Genomic DNA, 16,575 nt, shown 5'->3' on the forward strand with positions numbered 1-16,575 from the left:
GTCTCAAGGGCTTATGATATCCTCCACACTAGGCATTTGAACATTTACAATTGCTGATCACTACTTTCATTGAATTTTGAGTTGTTTAGTCAACTTTGTAACACCTGTGGTGTTCCCGGTCAAAAATGACCTCCATAGGAAATGAATGGGTGACCCTAGATTGTGTTCATTCATCAGATAGTACACAACCACAAATCCACCACCACCACCACACGCACACACAAACACACCTACACGCACACACACACACACACAAACACACCTACACGCACACACACACACCTACACACACACACACACACACACGCACGCACGCACATACACGCACGCACACACACACACACTCCACCCCACGTGAACCCCGTTCAGACTGACCATGTGTCCTCTCTTTCCCGTGCTTATGTGCCTGTCCCCCTACGTGAACCACACCTTCCAGACTAAACGTGTAACACTTCAAAGTTACCAATTAGGTGTTTGTTATGGGAACCTGGCTCTTTCCCAGGCTAATGTGTCCATCCCCCCACGTGAACCACACTTTCGATACAAAACGTATGATATCTTCTCACAGATCCCCTATATATAGCTTGCTTGTGCATTGCTCTTATTTTACTCTGAACACAATGAGTCGGCGCCCGATCAGACGTTTTTCTGTCAGAGAGGCTCTTGACCTTTTTTTTCAAACTGATGAAGACGGGATTGGAGTTGAACCAGAAATAGAGGAGGATGTTTCAGAAATAGAAGACAACGATCCTGATTTTGATCCAGACCATCATGAGACCGAACAGTCAACATATGGCGAGGAAGAGGCCCCTGAGGAAGAGGCCCCTGTGGAAGACACACCTGAGGTGACATTCCAGTCCAAGGATGGCAACTTGCTCTGGTATTCATCCCCCCAGGACAGAGGAGGCAGAACAAGAGGGGATTTTGGAATACAACTTTCAATTTCTGTGTCTATTCACTGCAGTTATTCATGTAACCAGTAGTCTGAGACATTGTTTACAGGTTAAAAGGGAGTTAAATACAATTTGGTGACGATCAATGGTTTTTGTGTTAATGTAAGGGCAGTTAAAACAGGCCGGTCAAATTTGACCGGGAGCACCAAAGTAAGGGGGGAGAAACGAACACGACACAAAGGTTAAGAAACAATTACACAGTGAGCCACACTTTTTCTGAAATTTAACATTCAACACTAAGGTATCAATTCTGAAAAGGTTTTTAAAAAAGATGCAATATCTCAAAGTAGATCTGCACTCGACACTCTATTTAAGTAAAAGTATATAATAATAGATTAACACATTTTAAATACATTCAAAAGAAAAAAATGACCTTTCACCCCCTCATGCTTCTATATGAAGAAGATATCACATTTCACTCGTTCACTGTCAGCAGAGCTGCTGGGCAATTTGGAGCTCAGGATCTTGTCCAAGGAATGCAGACTGGAGGAGCCGGGGATCAAACCATCACTCTTCCTAGTCAGTGGACGACCCACTCTGCCTCCTGAGGCATCAGCTGATGCTGATTTCCCAAAAGGCTAGATATTGGTAAGTCATTTTTAATTTTATAGTCAGTCATATTTTACTATATCTGATAACTCTCATAGATGTAAAAATAATGTCCTTCAGTGATCGAGGCATAGCTGTGCATCAGCATGTTCTCACAGACCTCAGAGTAGTTCATCTCCAAAGTCAACAATACACTTCCTGGAATTCTCAACAACACACACACAAAGTCTGAAGTGGATCACATGAGCGACTGCAACAAAGGACAAACAACTAAACATACTTGCTGTCATTCAAAGTTAAATAATTAATTTTGTAAATTAATTATCACCTAATTCCAACATAGTTTGTCTTGTTCTTGTCTGCTTGTGTTTCCTGACCTGCTGGACTTTATCATTATTTATCGAAATGATGCAGGGATGATGATCGTTGTAATTAAGCACATGCATCCTTTGACCCTTTTGTCTGTGGTTGTGTGTAGATTCTCCCAGTCGTACTCAGCTCCTGCATGCGGCAGTGACTCCTCAGAGGACTATGAACTTCTGAACACTGCTGTTTGTGAAAAACTGCGTGTATTGTGGAAGTCTTTCAGTTTATTTCAAGCTGAGGCTATTTTTGTGCAGTGAACCTCTGCAGCACCGTCTCACCCCACGAGAGAAATTGCTCAATAAGCTGAAATCTGAATGCTTGGGAACTTTTTTCAGATCACTTTTTTTTCAGTACCAGAAAACTCCAACCTGCATCGACAATATACTGCAGTGTTTTTTCTTCGTCTTCCACATTTTCATCCAAGTGCAGCTCAGTGCGCTGTGGTTTAGCTGGTCCTCTATTAAGTCAGAAGGGAAATAGATTTGACCATCTTCAATATAAATCCAAAGGCACTTCACATCCCATATATCAATCTTTTCCCCATCCCGGCATGTTCTGATTGGAACGATCATACTGGGGCAATAATTTACCTTCCAAATCAAAATGAGCTCAGGAGTGAATTGACGCCATTCTGCCAAGCTGACTGTTATCCATTGTCACAGCTGAGATCGAGGCTTGATAAAGTGAAGGTCATCCCCACTGTCTGAGGCTATCAGTTACGCCGTAGCAATCAACAAAATCTATTTTCCATCACAGCGGCTGCAGAGGGGAAGATGGATTCGATGCACATAGACAGATATTGATTTGGCAATTTCCAAGGGACAAACAAAATGGCCTCCCAACTGTTTAACTGTTTTTATTTGCCTCAGAGTAATGTCTGGGCCCAGGTGGGAGTTCCATACACTCTTTAATCACAAATTAGTCTTTTGGATGGATTTAGGTTAAATGACAGCGTCAGAGACTGTCTAATCTCTGCAGTCCATATCAGACACAAAGATACAGCTACTATATCCTAAACTTAAAACCTGTAGTTAAACACCTGCTATCCTTCTTTAAGCTGTATTCCATTTAAGCTTGAGACACATTTCTACCAATTTACTTTAATAAATTCAAAACAACACATCAATACTATTTACAGCACGTTGCTGTTCTGGATAACCCATCTACAATGTTATCTAGGTGCTGTTTTCCTATTCACTATGAGTGTATGTGTGTTTGCTTTGTCGTCCTCTCTGGCTGTATATATTGTGTCAGGAAATGTTTCACAATAAAAGTCCTGTGAAGACATGGAGGTTCATTGAAAGGATAGGGAGCTTTTCATTTGAAACCCTTGCAGGAAGTGTTGAGTTTGTATTAACAGTAGTAAATGTAATGTATTAACTTAAACAAGAGCAGTTTAACATGAGTCCTCTGATGTACGTACGGAAAAATTCTACTAATGAAACAGAGGGAATTAGAATAAATAACATGATACCTTGTGTATGAAATCCAGAAATTTTCATTATTGCTGCAGTGATATTTGTTATTGTACATACAGTGGTGTCCTAGTTTGTCAACTTCAATATGTTATTGAATGTATCATATATGATGTTGAAAGAGAAGCTGACTCGGACTTCCTAATGATGATGGAAAACAAAATTCCCTACTTTACCAAATATAAAAATCTTTCAATCACTTTGCATCATGGTAGCTTGAAGTCATGTCTGATGTAGACAGTGCAGTGTGGTCAGATGGCCACAGTCGATATGGAAGTCATTAGGTCTGAGAGGACATAAATTAAGACATGAAATTGTCTGAGCTCAAGTTAAATGCCTTACGAAAAGTTCAGTGATATTAGTTTATCAGTTAAATTTAGTGTGTGGACTGTGCACAGTTTTGCATGAGGTGAGAAATGTGTGTGTGTGTGTGTGTGTTAGTGTGCATGTCTGTGGGAGGAGTAGGGGGTTCATTAGGTTCACCTGTTGTAATCCTAGTCAAGACAAAACTCTACCATTAGCCAGGCTTAAATTCCTAGTTCTTTCTTCTCCCCTGTCAAATCCTTCTTATCGCTTCTTTTTCTAAAGTCTGAATAATTTGCATTTCTAATCTTAATGTTGTTTTCATTCTATTCTGCTTAGTTACCATCTGTGACCTCAACACTCCCTGCAAATAGAATATTAAAAGCTTGAAGGGATCAGGAGAGATAATGTCTGTTGAGTTGTTGGGAGGCTTTCAACGTGAAATATCGGTACCGTATGTGTTGAGATTCACTAGTAGTTTAACTATTTTAATCATTTCAAAGAAAGCAAGTGCAAATTAAAGCTACAAGCACCATTAAAGGGCCCTTGCACCTTTGCTCACATACACACATTTCAGAACCTTAATTATATCAGAAATCACATGTAGTGTTCACTGATAAATTGTCTTTACAGACAATGAACTTGCACCATAGTCACAAAGCAAATGACTGGTAGAAATGGAATGCAAAAACCTCAGGGTTTAAAGTGTGTGATGCTATAACTGATAATCTCCATACTTACTTGCTCTTCTCCCCAACTGTCTCTGTCTCTTACACACACTCATTTCATAACATTCTACCACCTAAAGAAAGGACAAGTTCAGAATTCTGAGGACCACTGCACAGGTCAGAGGTCAAGAATGAAGAGATGGACTGTCAGGCACTTCACCAATGAAAGTAGAGATCTGTTGAGAGAGAGCCAACGATCATAGAGAATCTGAAGACCTAAAGAGATTGCAGAAGTTCAGCGACCCTGAAACCCTCAGCGCCACAAAGATTGTCACTCAAGTGACCAACACGCAGATACAAGGAATTGCAGGAGGCTCATATTATCACCCAGCAGAGGTTCAGGAGGGAGCTACAGGCCACCATGAGATCAGTCAAAAGTATTAAGCTGGCATCATTCCAGTGGGGAAGCAGGCTGACAACCTGAAGTATCAGCTTGAGAAAGAAGTCAAGTCTCATGCAGAGTACCACAGGACACGCTCTTGATGCAAATCTTCACAAAAGGCTGCTAAGCAGGAATGTCTCTGTGGAGATGTGGAGGAGCTGACAACTTGACTCAACATTCAGCTCTCACTCAAGGATGAGAGAGAGGGCAATTGAGCCGCCTGAAGAAAAGTCGCCAAACAACCAGCAGTATTGTCCCGACATAAAGCTCTCACTGCCTCTTAAACTATTGCGACTAGATCCCCAAAGGGTCAAAGACTAGTGTGTGGTGCCGGTTCTAAACCTGCTCACCGTTTGCTTGGCCTGTGATATTGCTCTGGGCAGTGTTGGGGAGTAACGGAATACATGTAACGGCGTTACGTATTTAGAATACAAATTATGAGTAACTGTATTCCGTTACAATTACAAATTAAATAGATGGTATTCAGAATACAGTTACATTGTTGAAATCAGTGGATTACATGATGGTACTTCTCTGTTTCACGAGTTTATTGACTCTCTCGTAAATCCACCGGCGGCAAAGCCCCCAGGAAGCAGCTGGAGACCAGGGCTGCCGTAAGAGCGCCCCCGCCCCCGGCGGCGTGAAGGAGCCTCACCGCTACCGGCTCGGGACCGTTACAGGCCCGGGACCGAGGCTCTGAGAGAGTTCCGTCGCTACCAGAAATCTACGGAGCTGCTGATCCGCAAGCTGCCCTTCCAGCACCTGGTGAGAGAAGACCGACCTGTGCTTCCAGAGCTCCGCTGTCATGGCTCTGCAGGAGACCAGCGAGGCACGCCGGGTTCACACCGGACGCTGAAGGGACGCTGATAATATCACCCGTTGACCCAGTAGTATAAAAGCATATGGTCACTTGTTGCTCCAACATTAACTGTAACAGCGTCCCAATTTAATGTCATCCATCTTCAAGAACTTCTCCGCTGTTTGCTCCGTTCAATGTCGGGTGTCGAGGGTAAATTACGTACTCTCCCCCTAGCCCCCCCCCTCTCTTTTTATCTTTATGATTGCTTGTGTGTCTGTATGGATGGGCAGAGGGGGGCATTTAATAATGTGATTGGTAAAATTGGTAAAATTAAAACTCCAGGACAACAGAAGGGGAATACAAACTATGGGATGCATACTTTATCATTTATATCATATAAAATATGTCATCAATATCGTTTAAAATCATTTTTCAGTGTGTTTCATGGAGCGATACGCTCGCGTCAAGCGCGAAAAATAGACTCAACGCCGAAACGATCGCTGCACGGCGCGAGGCAGCCTTGGCGCGGGGGGGGGGGGGGGGGGGCTTCAGCTTCCGGTAGGACCCGCACAGAGATGGGAGAGGATGGGAGTCGGACATCCAGCTGCCCCGCCGCATCAGCCGAGAGAGAGTTTAAACTGCTGCTGCTCCACTGACTATAACAACGCCGCAATCATACACTTAAAAAATGCAATACAAACCGTAAGTATTCCAAGTATTCAGAATACGTTACTCAGATTAGTTAATGTAATGGAATACGTTACAGATTACATTTTTGGGCATGTATTCTGTATTCTGTAACGGAATACGTTTTGAAAGTATCCTTCCCAACACTGGCTCTGGGCCTATTTTCGAGTTATTTCTTGTAATTAGTGAGCCCTCCTCAAACAGTTCAACAATATACTGTCACTTTGTATTGTTTGTGTATTGGACGTTGTGTGCAGAGTCTATGGTGCAGAGTAAAGGTACAGCAATTCTTGTTCATCCCACCTGGTTTATCTGCAGTTACGATTTTGTACTCATTGTTTTCCAGAAAAAGGAAACAAATTCCGTGGTTGTGTGTATAATGTATCAATGATTTACTTCGTAACTTTTCTAATTAAAAGCTCTGTTATTCAGTTCAATATAAGGCAAGGCAGCAACAAAACAAATATTATTTTACTTTGAAGATAACTTGCCTCAACAGAAATTGGTTCTATGAATATTTTTGTCATGATGGAGTTCACCACGACATTGGTGAAAGTCGTTGGTGTGCGATTTGCTGAAATGAAAAAAAACGACATAGAGACACAGAGACGTTTGTGGCATTAATAGGTAGATATAACTGTAAATAGTTCTAGAGCCACAATCTAAAGCTTATATTGAACAGAGTTAATCCCCTTTTATGATAAATGATATGTGATGTCACAAAGAAATCAGAAAAATACATAATTTATCTCAACAAATTAATTCATTCACTTACCATTATGAGAGTGAATTACTCTTAAAAGTATTATATGGTTGTAGGCTGTATGGCTGCTAAGTGGGTGAAGCTGCTCAGGATGCAGCTTGACTGGGGATGGTTGGCTGTGACGTCCAGACTGGCCATAAGAAGGTCATCAATATTTACAAACTGTTAGCCAAAAGAAGGATTTTCTTTTCAATTAACCAGTTGTGCTTCTTGTACGCCTCATGGTCCTTGCTCCCCCAACAAGACTGCTTAAATCAGGAATATTCTCAAAATTTTAATCTATGAATGAAAAAAAGTTACATATTGAAAAAAGGAAAAAGTTTCTCTTTTTATTCAATTTCACCTTATATAATGTAAACCTTAGTTGAGAAACTTTTTTACCATACACATTGTTTTTCTCTACTGATAGAGGCCCACCGAATACACCAGGTGCCCTTAATATTGTTACACACCTGCCTCTCAGACAGCCTGAGCCCGCAACTGACCCTACGTCTGGTTTAAACTGGCAATTAGGGCCTAATTTTTATGATTGCATAGAATGGAAGACCTTTAAATGGTAATTGTGTTCATTCTGTCATTGAAACCAATAAGTATCTGATTCTTTAATTGATATTCTCCAAAGCCTGGGGTTGTAGATTAATTCTTATCTAACTCTTGGCTCAACATCTATATGGGACCTGTAACAGAACAAGAATTCTTCTCTTCCATCCTAATGTGAAGTGAAGTAATTTCCCCAGACTGACGACTCAGTGTTTTTCAAATGCACTCTAGCCCAGATATTTTGAGTTCTGTTTTAATTATCATTCTTTTTTGTCTCGCTTTGCCTCGTGGCTGCCATTTCAAAATATTCCCTGAAGAGTCCATGCGGCTGCAGAGAAAAGGAAATGCAAAAAGATGGTTCACAAAAGTTGCAGGGTTTTAAAAGTATAATGAATTAAATATGTCATACCGCACCTCAAATAAGAAGATTCATTAAAATAAATAAAATGGTCGACCGCCCAATTGATCAACTGACACAGACACAATAAGTGACCTGAGCACAGCCTAAAAAATCAAAACATCAGTTCAGGATGTTTTTTATTAAGTAACATGAATCAAAAGACATGTAAACATACAGTACCTCAGGCACTTCGAGGAGCTATCAAGTTCACCTTTTTCATTCACCTGTAGCTAGACTCTCTGCTCTTGAGCTAACTGGCGCTGCCATAATTCTATCTCACATGAACAGTTTTCTATCAGCTCAACATCACCTCACATCATTCTAACCAGTGCCTGTCAAAGTAAAAAAAAAAACATGTCTAAAAAAAGTAAGCTAATCCCACATGGCTGCTTAGTGTTTCTCCGCTCGTCAACTTCCTCTCAGCTCTCCTTAGACAGAGTGGGCGGCTGTCTGTCCAGGATGCTAGCCAGTGTTTTGAACGGTTGTCCCCAGTCACCAAGATAACTAAAATCCCCTGAACTGTCAATTACCCACGACTCATCTATGGAACTGAGCGAACCTGCCACGGAGCCGTTGCCCTCGTAGGCGTAGGTTGCTAATGAATCATAGGGCGGAGCTGCATAACCCTTGTGGCTCTCCTCCAACCGGTGTTCGATAAACTCCCTGATCTTCTCCGCATCGCCCTCAGTCACTCTGCCACAGGATGAGAGCGGGGTCCTTTCATTCACGGCAACAATAACGCTGGCTGTTTGACGATGGATGTCAGGTGACCTGACATCGTCGTTGCGGCTGGTGAGATGCAGCAGGACCCCGTCCCCATAGCCATTTTTCTCCGTCTTGGAGACGGCGCTGTGGGCTTTGGCTTGCTGTGAGTGTGTGTTGCGCAGGGTTCCCATGTCGAAGGCATGAGTGTCCGCCTCGCCGCCGCCCTCATCGTCGTAGTGAATGACATTGTCACGGATGTCCTCTTTTGATGTCATCAGAGTCTCTTTCTCTTTGTTGCGCCTCTGGCTCATGTACAGCGCTGCCATAACTGCAAGGTACAAAGAGAACAAGGTGATGGGTTAGTTAAAAATGATTAGTGCTAGTCTTTATGTTTTCTTTGAGATCAAACCGATCTCTCAGTCTCCTAAAGCTGTCTTAAGGTGTCAGCACTTGACAACTAGTGTGTTCGCTAACAATTTCTCTTTGAAACGAACTTTCCCAAATCCAGCTGTTCCATCTTGTATTTTATGAGCTGATGGATCACAGTTGTAAGTTTCCTGATGGCAGGGTCTAATAGGGTTACACTTCACTCCCAGGTCAGATCCAGGGTAATTTGCTCTGCTCTCAGTTGGTGTCTGCATGTGCACATGATGTGACGGATCCAAACCGCCAAAACTGAGCACTAGCAGCTTTGAAGATAGCGAGAGGAGGAAGCCCTGCTGCTCCCACAAATCTCACAACTCCTCTTACAGGCACAAAACATTGATTACACTCACTCTTGTGTCCTGGACTTCTCTCGGAAGTTCTGCTGTGTTTACTTATCCACCAAAGTACTCTTCCACTTTCTGACATAAGCACACCACATTATAGATAATGTACAACGAAGATTTGTGAGTAACAATCGCTACCTATTCATCTGATGACTTTAATTCTTCACATAACAATGACTGGCAATTAATGTAGATACATTCTACACTGACATGTTCTCTAGTAGAGAGCAATATTGTTTTGTTTTAGTGTAGTGCTGGGACAAACAAATGTGCCATTGTTTCACAAAAGTATGTTGTAGACTGGCGGTGTAAGGAGGAGGATAATGCAATGATGCGTGGAAAGAAGTTGGTCTTCCTCTGTAGCTGGCGTTCAGTTCACACACTGCTACTTCAATGTCAACTGAGTAAGCATTATCCACAGAAAACTACCATCAGTTCGCATGAAGTTGAAAGCACTAGAAAGGTTGGTAATTGAACATTGATTTTAGAATACTTTTTTTCAAGCTTACCAAAATATCTCTTCTACGTGTCAGGATATTGACTGTCTATGGTCTAAGCTGCAATAAATATTAATTTCATGTTGAATTTCAGCAACATGCCTTCAAAATAAGACAAAAAACTTCCACAAACTGCATCTCCTCCCATTTCAGCTCTCTCTCTCTCTCTCTCTCTCTCTCTCTCTCTCTCTCTCTCTCTCTCTCTCTCTCTCTCTCTCTCTCTCTCTCTCTCTCTCTCTCTCTCTCTCTCTCTCTCTCTCTCTCTCTCTCTCTCTCTCTCTCTCTCTCTCTCTCTCTCTCTCTCTCTCTCTCTCTCTCTCTCTCTCTCTTTTTATGTGTCACCCACACTAATCCATTCTTGGTTGAAGGTCGATTAGCGAGTGTCGTCTGTCAGGCATCACTCTGTCAACTGACATTAAATGTTGCAAAAAAAATGTATTCATGATTTTAGTATTAAAAGTAAGATCCAATCAAATAGGTGCCGTTTCGTAATCCTGCGCAAATGAAGCCCTGCTCACCCTCTCATCCTTTCCTCACCTTTGATATCAGGAATGTTTGTTTATCCACTGTGTGCCCTTTCATCTGCTTTATGATCAACACGAAGATGAGTGAGTTAAAACTGTGCTGTGAGTCCTTCTCTGCCTGGAAAATGCCACCACTGCTGCTGCTGCTGACTGGAAGACTGCAGCCCTCTTAGACAGCCGAAAACCCAGAACCATTATTAAGGACCTAAATCTTCAGCCGAGAGGTATCGAGCATTACTTTGCATCACAAGTAAGACAGCCAGCAAGGTGGGTGTCACATATTGATGCCATTCAATCTTAGACCTGAGTGAGACCTGATATAACTGTTCTCTCTTTGTAACTGTTAAGTGGGCGACTGTGGCACAGGAGGTGGAGAGGGTCATCCACTAACCTGAAGGTCGCTGTTTTGATACCGGTAAAGAGTCCTTGGGCTATAAACCGAACTACACCACATATAGAAGTGATGTATGAATGTGTATGTGATTGTTACTAAGTGTTTTGAGTGGCCAGATGAATGCAGTCTATTTACATCATGCTATGAACACGGACGCAAAAGGTATACATACGTTTATTTGTAACAACAGAAAGCTACATTCTGTCATAGCTTGACCTCTCTCCCCACTGATCAAGCACAATATTGATACGATCATCTGGCCACAATATTTATACACTAATCAAAGACCTCATGATCCATATTTGATATATTTCCTCTATTTGCTGCTAAAAGTCATCATTGAAAACTACATGCAGATGTGGTGTCACACACCCACACCCGCACCCACTACACCCTATAAGAAAACTAATTGTCGGTCTCTTGAGGCACATCAGTGCACAGAGAAGGAAAAACAACAAGATTCCCTTGGGGTACTGTATGTGCTATAGAAACTAAACAAGGTCATAATGTAGACTAGGGGCTGGGCTGATGTGAGCTGCTGATATACACTGGAGTATATTGATGTTTCAGCATGTTCGGCTCTTTCGGAGACTTGATAGAAATAGTCTCATGTCTGCATCGGGTGTGCTGCTGGAGGAAACATTATGGTAGAGCTGAGGGCTGTGACACAGCACAGTGATAAGAGTGACAGTACAGTGGGTCGGAGGGGGCTTTGAATGTGAGGACGCAACTGTCTGCAACTTCTCTGTGAAACATCCAGCCACTGGAAGCCAAGAGCTCTTTATTGGCTTCTTTTGTGATTCAAGTCAAAACCGAAACACTGATTCTTGGTCCGTCTCATGAGGCAGCTTTGCAAGAGCATGAAAGTAGCACAAAAGTATCAATATAGGGAAACATACAATCAAATACACAGAACAATAGAAAGAGCAGAATAATGTAAAATCATACAGGGGTGATTCAGCCGGATCAGCAGCAGTGGTGTATTGGGCTGCAGGTGGGAGAATAACACTGTGTACGCATTAGAGGGGGATTTATTTAGTGTTGCGAGAAGAGGAGATGGAGTTGTTGGCCTGTTAAATTACTGAAATCTTTCCAGGGTATTTTGAAGCAGAGAGCTGTTTTCTGACCTGAGAGACAAACAAACAGCAACAAAGCCCAAGTATGTAAATATAGTCTGTTAATTTCCTTTATTGTGACTACAAAGAACGACCAAAGTTTGATGATTTCACTATCAAAATAGAGAAAAAGCATTTATGTTTAGCAGCTGACTAAGGATTTATTGACACATTTTTTTACTCTAATTAAATGCAGTTAAGTTGAAACGGTTCACGCATTGCTCAAAATAAAGCCTATGAGCAGTGTGACAAATACAGAATTCCTCAAATCAAATGGCAGGATCTAACTTTAAAAAGTTTTACTAAAACAGTGTTCTAAGGAATATAATGTAATCAACACATCTGAACAACGGAGTGTTAGAATGTGTCACATCACAAGCTGTCGGTTCAACTTGAAATGCTGCAAAAGCTGCTAACTGCATGCGTCAGTGCTATTGTCAGCTTAAATTGTCAAAAGGAAGAAAAAACAACATTCAGCAGAATAGGGTTTGCAAACCAAAAGTTAGATTCACCAAAGGGAGAACAGGTTTACTTGCCATTTAGGATATTTTTTTTGGTTCAATCAAATAAAGCAGTTTAGATGTTGGTTTGATGGCTGCTCCTTTCTTGAACTAGATCTCAGAAAGGAATTTGAGTACAAGGTCATAAATGATAGGAATGATGGTAACAAAATGTAAAAACAATAAAGCCTATTGAGGTTCAAAGATGAACTTTGCCTAAAGAACGTCAAGTCCCATAATGCACCACCAGCAGGCCAGTGCAGGCTGCTCATTACGACCTGAGTTGTGGGAATGGAAGGTCACTCTCAGCAAACGTCTCGGCAGAGAGAGAGAGAGGCAGGAGAGAGGATTCAACTCATGGTACAACCAAAGAAGCCACTGGTTAATGTAAGGATGTCTTGTTTGAAGAATTGTAAAATATTAACCAAGCAGCACATAGCATACAGGCAGCATATCAGTTTGCTTCATGCAAATAAGTTTGGCTTTTTGTTTAAGTGTACTTAGTTGTTTGTTCAATTTATACTGATGTTTGAATACTGTGCATTAATTAATTTACGTACACTGTAAAAAACATATTTACTTGATTCGTTGGATTGAAGTTGTTTGAAATATTTGCATGTTTGTATAACTTCTTGTTCTTTTTGTGTTTTGTAAGTTTTCAGCCTGATGAACCAACCAGCAAACTAACAAATAAGGAAAAATAAAGATTGAGCTGTGTTGGAAAGAGTTGTCCCGTGCATCCTTTGGGGTTTATGTACCAGGCCATTGCAAGTTGGGCAAGAGTTGAAGAAAAAACCTAGGAACTTGACAAAGCCTAAGCTGTAATGACTGATGACCTTCTCAGATCTTCAAATATCTGTCTAACAACGGAAGCACTGGTCAGTTATGTCAATCCAGTTAAACAGGAGTTTTGGAGTGAATAGCCTTTCGAGAGGGTGGTTTTGATCTAGCCCCAGTGAGGAGGTTCTGGTGGGAACAAGACCCGACTTGATCTGACTGAACAACCAGATGTACTCTGCAGATATACCTTAAACAGCGGCTCTAGCCAGATGTGCTTCGATTCTGGGATGGGGCACAAATGGCAGTGTTATAGCAGATGGCAGAATCAGCCAAGGTCTCACTCTGATTGACGTAAAGCAAGGGACCTTCTCCCTTTATCTACTTTCTTGATCCCACTCTAGACACAGCAACATCCTCAAGAGGTTAGTGGTGGTGCATTTTGGTTGATGTTTACTCTTCACGACTTTGTAGTTCAGTTTGGTGTGAAATCTAACAAAGGGGAAAAGTTGACAAATTCACAAACTGATTTAAATCCAGCTTTGGGTCTCAGGTAAGGAGCTTATTAAGTCATATTACATCCAACTAATACAGATTATAAAACTTCTTCTTAGCCTATTCTGTGTCGATCCAGATGAGGTCATGTGTAACAGTTATCATGTGCAACGCAGTTCCTTACACTTGGGTCCTTATAGAATTCCAACAGCTGCTGCTGAAAGAGCTGAGATTTAAACCAAGAAAGAGGGTTTTAACCACATTGGCCCCCTGAAAACTTTAGCTCTGGTTTTATTGCCTTGCTTTTAGTCCTTGAGAGGAAACCCTTCAGCCATAGAGTTTTTAGACCTTTTGAGCCTTTATAAACCTGAAATTCTTGGAGAGCATCTTTACAAGCTGTGTCGGAATTCTGACAGAAAACCAAAGGTGAATTAATCAGTGATTTCTTCAGAGCTGCTGTGCTTTTACTGCCCCGCCTCAGGAGTCGGGCATCTTTTTGAAAAACATTCTTTCAATTTCTTTTCTGTCAGATTTGGTTTTACTTATGAACAAGAAGCTCCAGCAATTCCTAAATTGGAAACAAAGACCAATTGTCTCAACTCTGGTCTGGTGCTGGCACGAGTTGAGCAGATCAAATTACTGACAGAAAATAAATCAATTGAATTAAAGTTGAAAAATCATGTTATTTTACTAAGACACATTGAAAACCCTAGTTTTGTTTATTAGACAAACAAGCAATTAGGAAGTGATCCCTCCATCCATACATCCTGATCCCAGTTATCATTTGCAAAAGACTGGTGTTGAGAAATATTCTGCACATAAATTATAAATCAGGTAAGAGATATTGCCATTTCCCGACAGCTCTTAAATATTCTCTTCGTGGGTTTTTACTTTCTGGTTCTTGTTTTTTTCAAGATCACTGGCCAGTTTGTTAATCTCATTTTTGGCACATTTCTCCCGAGCATGCTTGCTACTGTTGTGCTTCTGCCCTGGAGGTAACAAACCAGAACGGGAACTTAATAAAACAGTAGGAGAAGCCAAGTCAAAGACCATTCCCCAGGGAGGACACAGAGCTGTGGTAATCCTCTGCCATTGTTGTGTTGGTTACCAGCACTAGGAGTTGCTACTTCACCTTTGTATCTTTCAAAGGCAAACCCATGTCTTATAAACATGCAATATAAAGATGGTAGCACTTTATAAATTAACACTCAATATGGCTTCCTTTACACCTCCCTTCCTCTTCAAAGTGTGATATTACTGCCAGGAAATATATGAGGACATTCTTTCTTTCGGACAGGAGAGAGGAGTGGATGTTATGTGTTAGCAGCTATTAGCCCATCCTCCCTTCTCCTTCTTTGTGTCCTCTTTCAGTCATCCTCTCTCCACAGAGGACACCAATAAAGAAGGCACTATACCCTCAGGAGGCTGCGATTCTTCTCTGACATGCCATCAGTCAGTCCACACACACAAAAACACACATGCACACAGAAAGAGAGAGATAGGTTGAATCAGATATAAAGGAGGGATAAAGAGCCGCTTTCACACACCTTTCTTTTCATTTCTGCTTTCTGAGTAATGTCTTAATAAAAACATATGCGTACACAAACACACACACACACACAATGAGAGCTGTGTTTTTCTGCTGTGGTTTGACAGGTGGTTATATAAATCTCTGCAACAGACTCAACAATTAAATGAGATGATGGAAAAAGGACAAAAAGCAGTAAATGAGGAATAATTGAGGTCCTCATAAAGCAAACATACATGATAATTAGAGCATGTTGAGGGTTGTTGGCACCCTCTAGTGTTACAGCCGGTGCACCAATTCATTGATGTTAAAACACTTGAAAGTACTCTGGATATAAAACATGGTTCTTTACAGACCACTAAATTGACATAAACATTGTTAAATTACTCAATAAAAAAAGCTTTGGACTATGAACCTTCTAATACAATATTTAAAGTGGTGGGAACAACATAAGAAAAGATCTAAATAAAATCCATTATTAAAACGGAGCAGAAATTGTGGTGATAAGGTATTTACATTCACATCAGGTGAACAGTACAATTTATACTGTTTCCATTTTATACAAAACACCCAGTTAGGGGATACATACAGTCATTTTCATCAATTGTTTTTGGGGCCATGTGGGGGCAGAAAACAATCCAGAACAAGTTAGAAGAACCATGTATTCTCTGATACACTGATATAATCTTGATTCCGTTTTAGCTCCGTATTGCTTTCCACCACTACTCAAAATGGCTTTTTAGCACATAAATGCACCGCAATGCTCTGCAAAGCTTGTCTCTGGATCATTTTTGGCTTATGTGTGTGTGTGTTGGTGTTTGCATATCCCTGTGTTGTAGGAGAAGCTTACCAATCAACAGAGCTACACACAGCAGAATAGCCATCAGGGCTCCGGTGCTGAGGCCCACAGGCAGGAAGATGGCCTCGGCTGAACAGGTCAGCAGAGAGCCCCCCATCTCGCAGGAGCACACTCGGATGGTGAGGGTGCCTGTGCTGCTCTGAGCAGGGTAACCGCTGTCTTCGACCACCACAGGAAGAACGTAGACGTCCTGCAGCCGCCGCTGAAAGCCTGAGCGTCTGGTCACAATACCGGCAGTGTTGTCTGGAAGCCAACAGGGGATGATGTAAGGTCACAACAGTATCCTTGATATTTAGTGTTCACTGGCTGGCAGTCATCACACCACCTTCTGAGAAGTCTGATCTAACCTGAAGGATTACACCCACAGACGGATGAATGCACTGTGGCTGCAGTGTTTGCCTTGTAGGATATGGCTGGTGTTATTCTATATTTTTTACATTGTCTAAAACTTGGATGAAAAATCTAA

General features: G+C 41.5%; 1 protein-coding gene across 1 annotated transcript in view; it reads right to left on the bottom strand.

Moving 5' to 3' along the window:
* Window positions 1-8,364: 8,364 nt before the first annotated feature.
* The window catches only part of LOC133018222 (cadherin-12-like), a 55,032-nt gene continuing 46,821 nt past the window's right edge, over window positions 8,365-16,575 (bottom strand). Inside the window, exons 11-12 of the mRNA XM_061084542.1 lie at window positions 16,101-16,352; window positions 8,365-8,978 (exon numbers count right to left, since the gene is read on the bottom strand). Of these exons, the coding sequence (XP_060940525.1) occupies window positions 8,365-8,978; window positions 16,101-16,352 (866 nt within the window). The remainder of the gene's footprint in view (window positions 8,979-16,100; window positions 16,353-16,575) is intronic.

The sequence above is a fragment of the Limanda limanda genome, chromosome 13 (assembly GCF_963576545.1).
Source record: "Limanda limanda chromosome 13, fLimLim1.1, whole genome shotgun sequence".
Lineage (NCBI taxonomy): Eukaryota > Metazoa > Chordata > Actinopteri > Pleuronectiformes > Pleuronectidae > Limanda > Limanda limanda.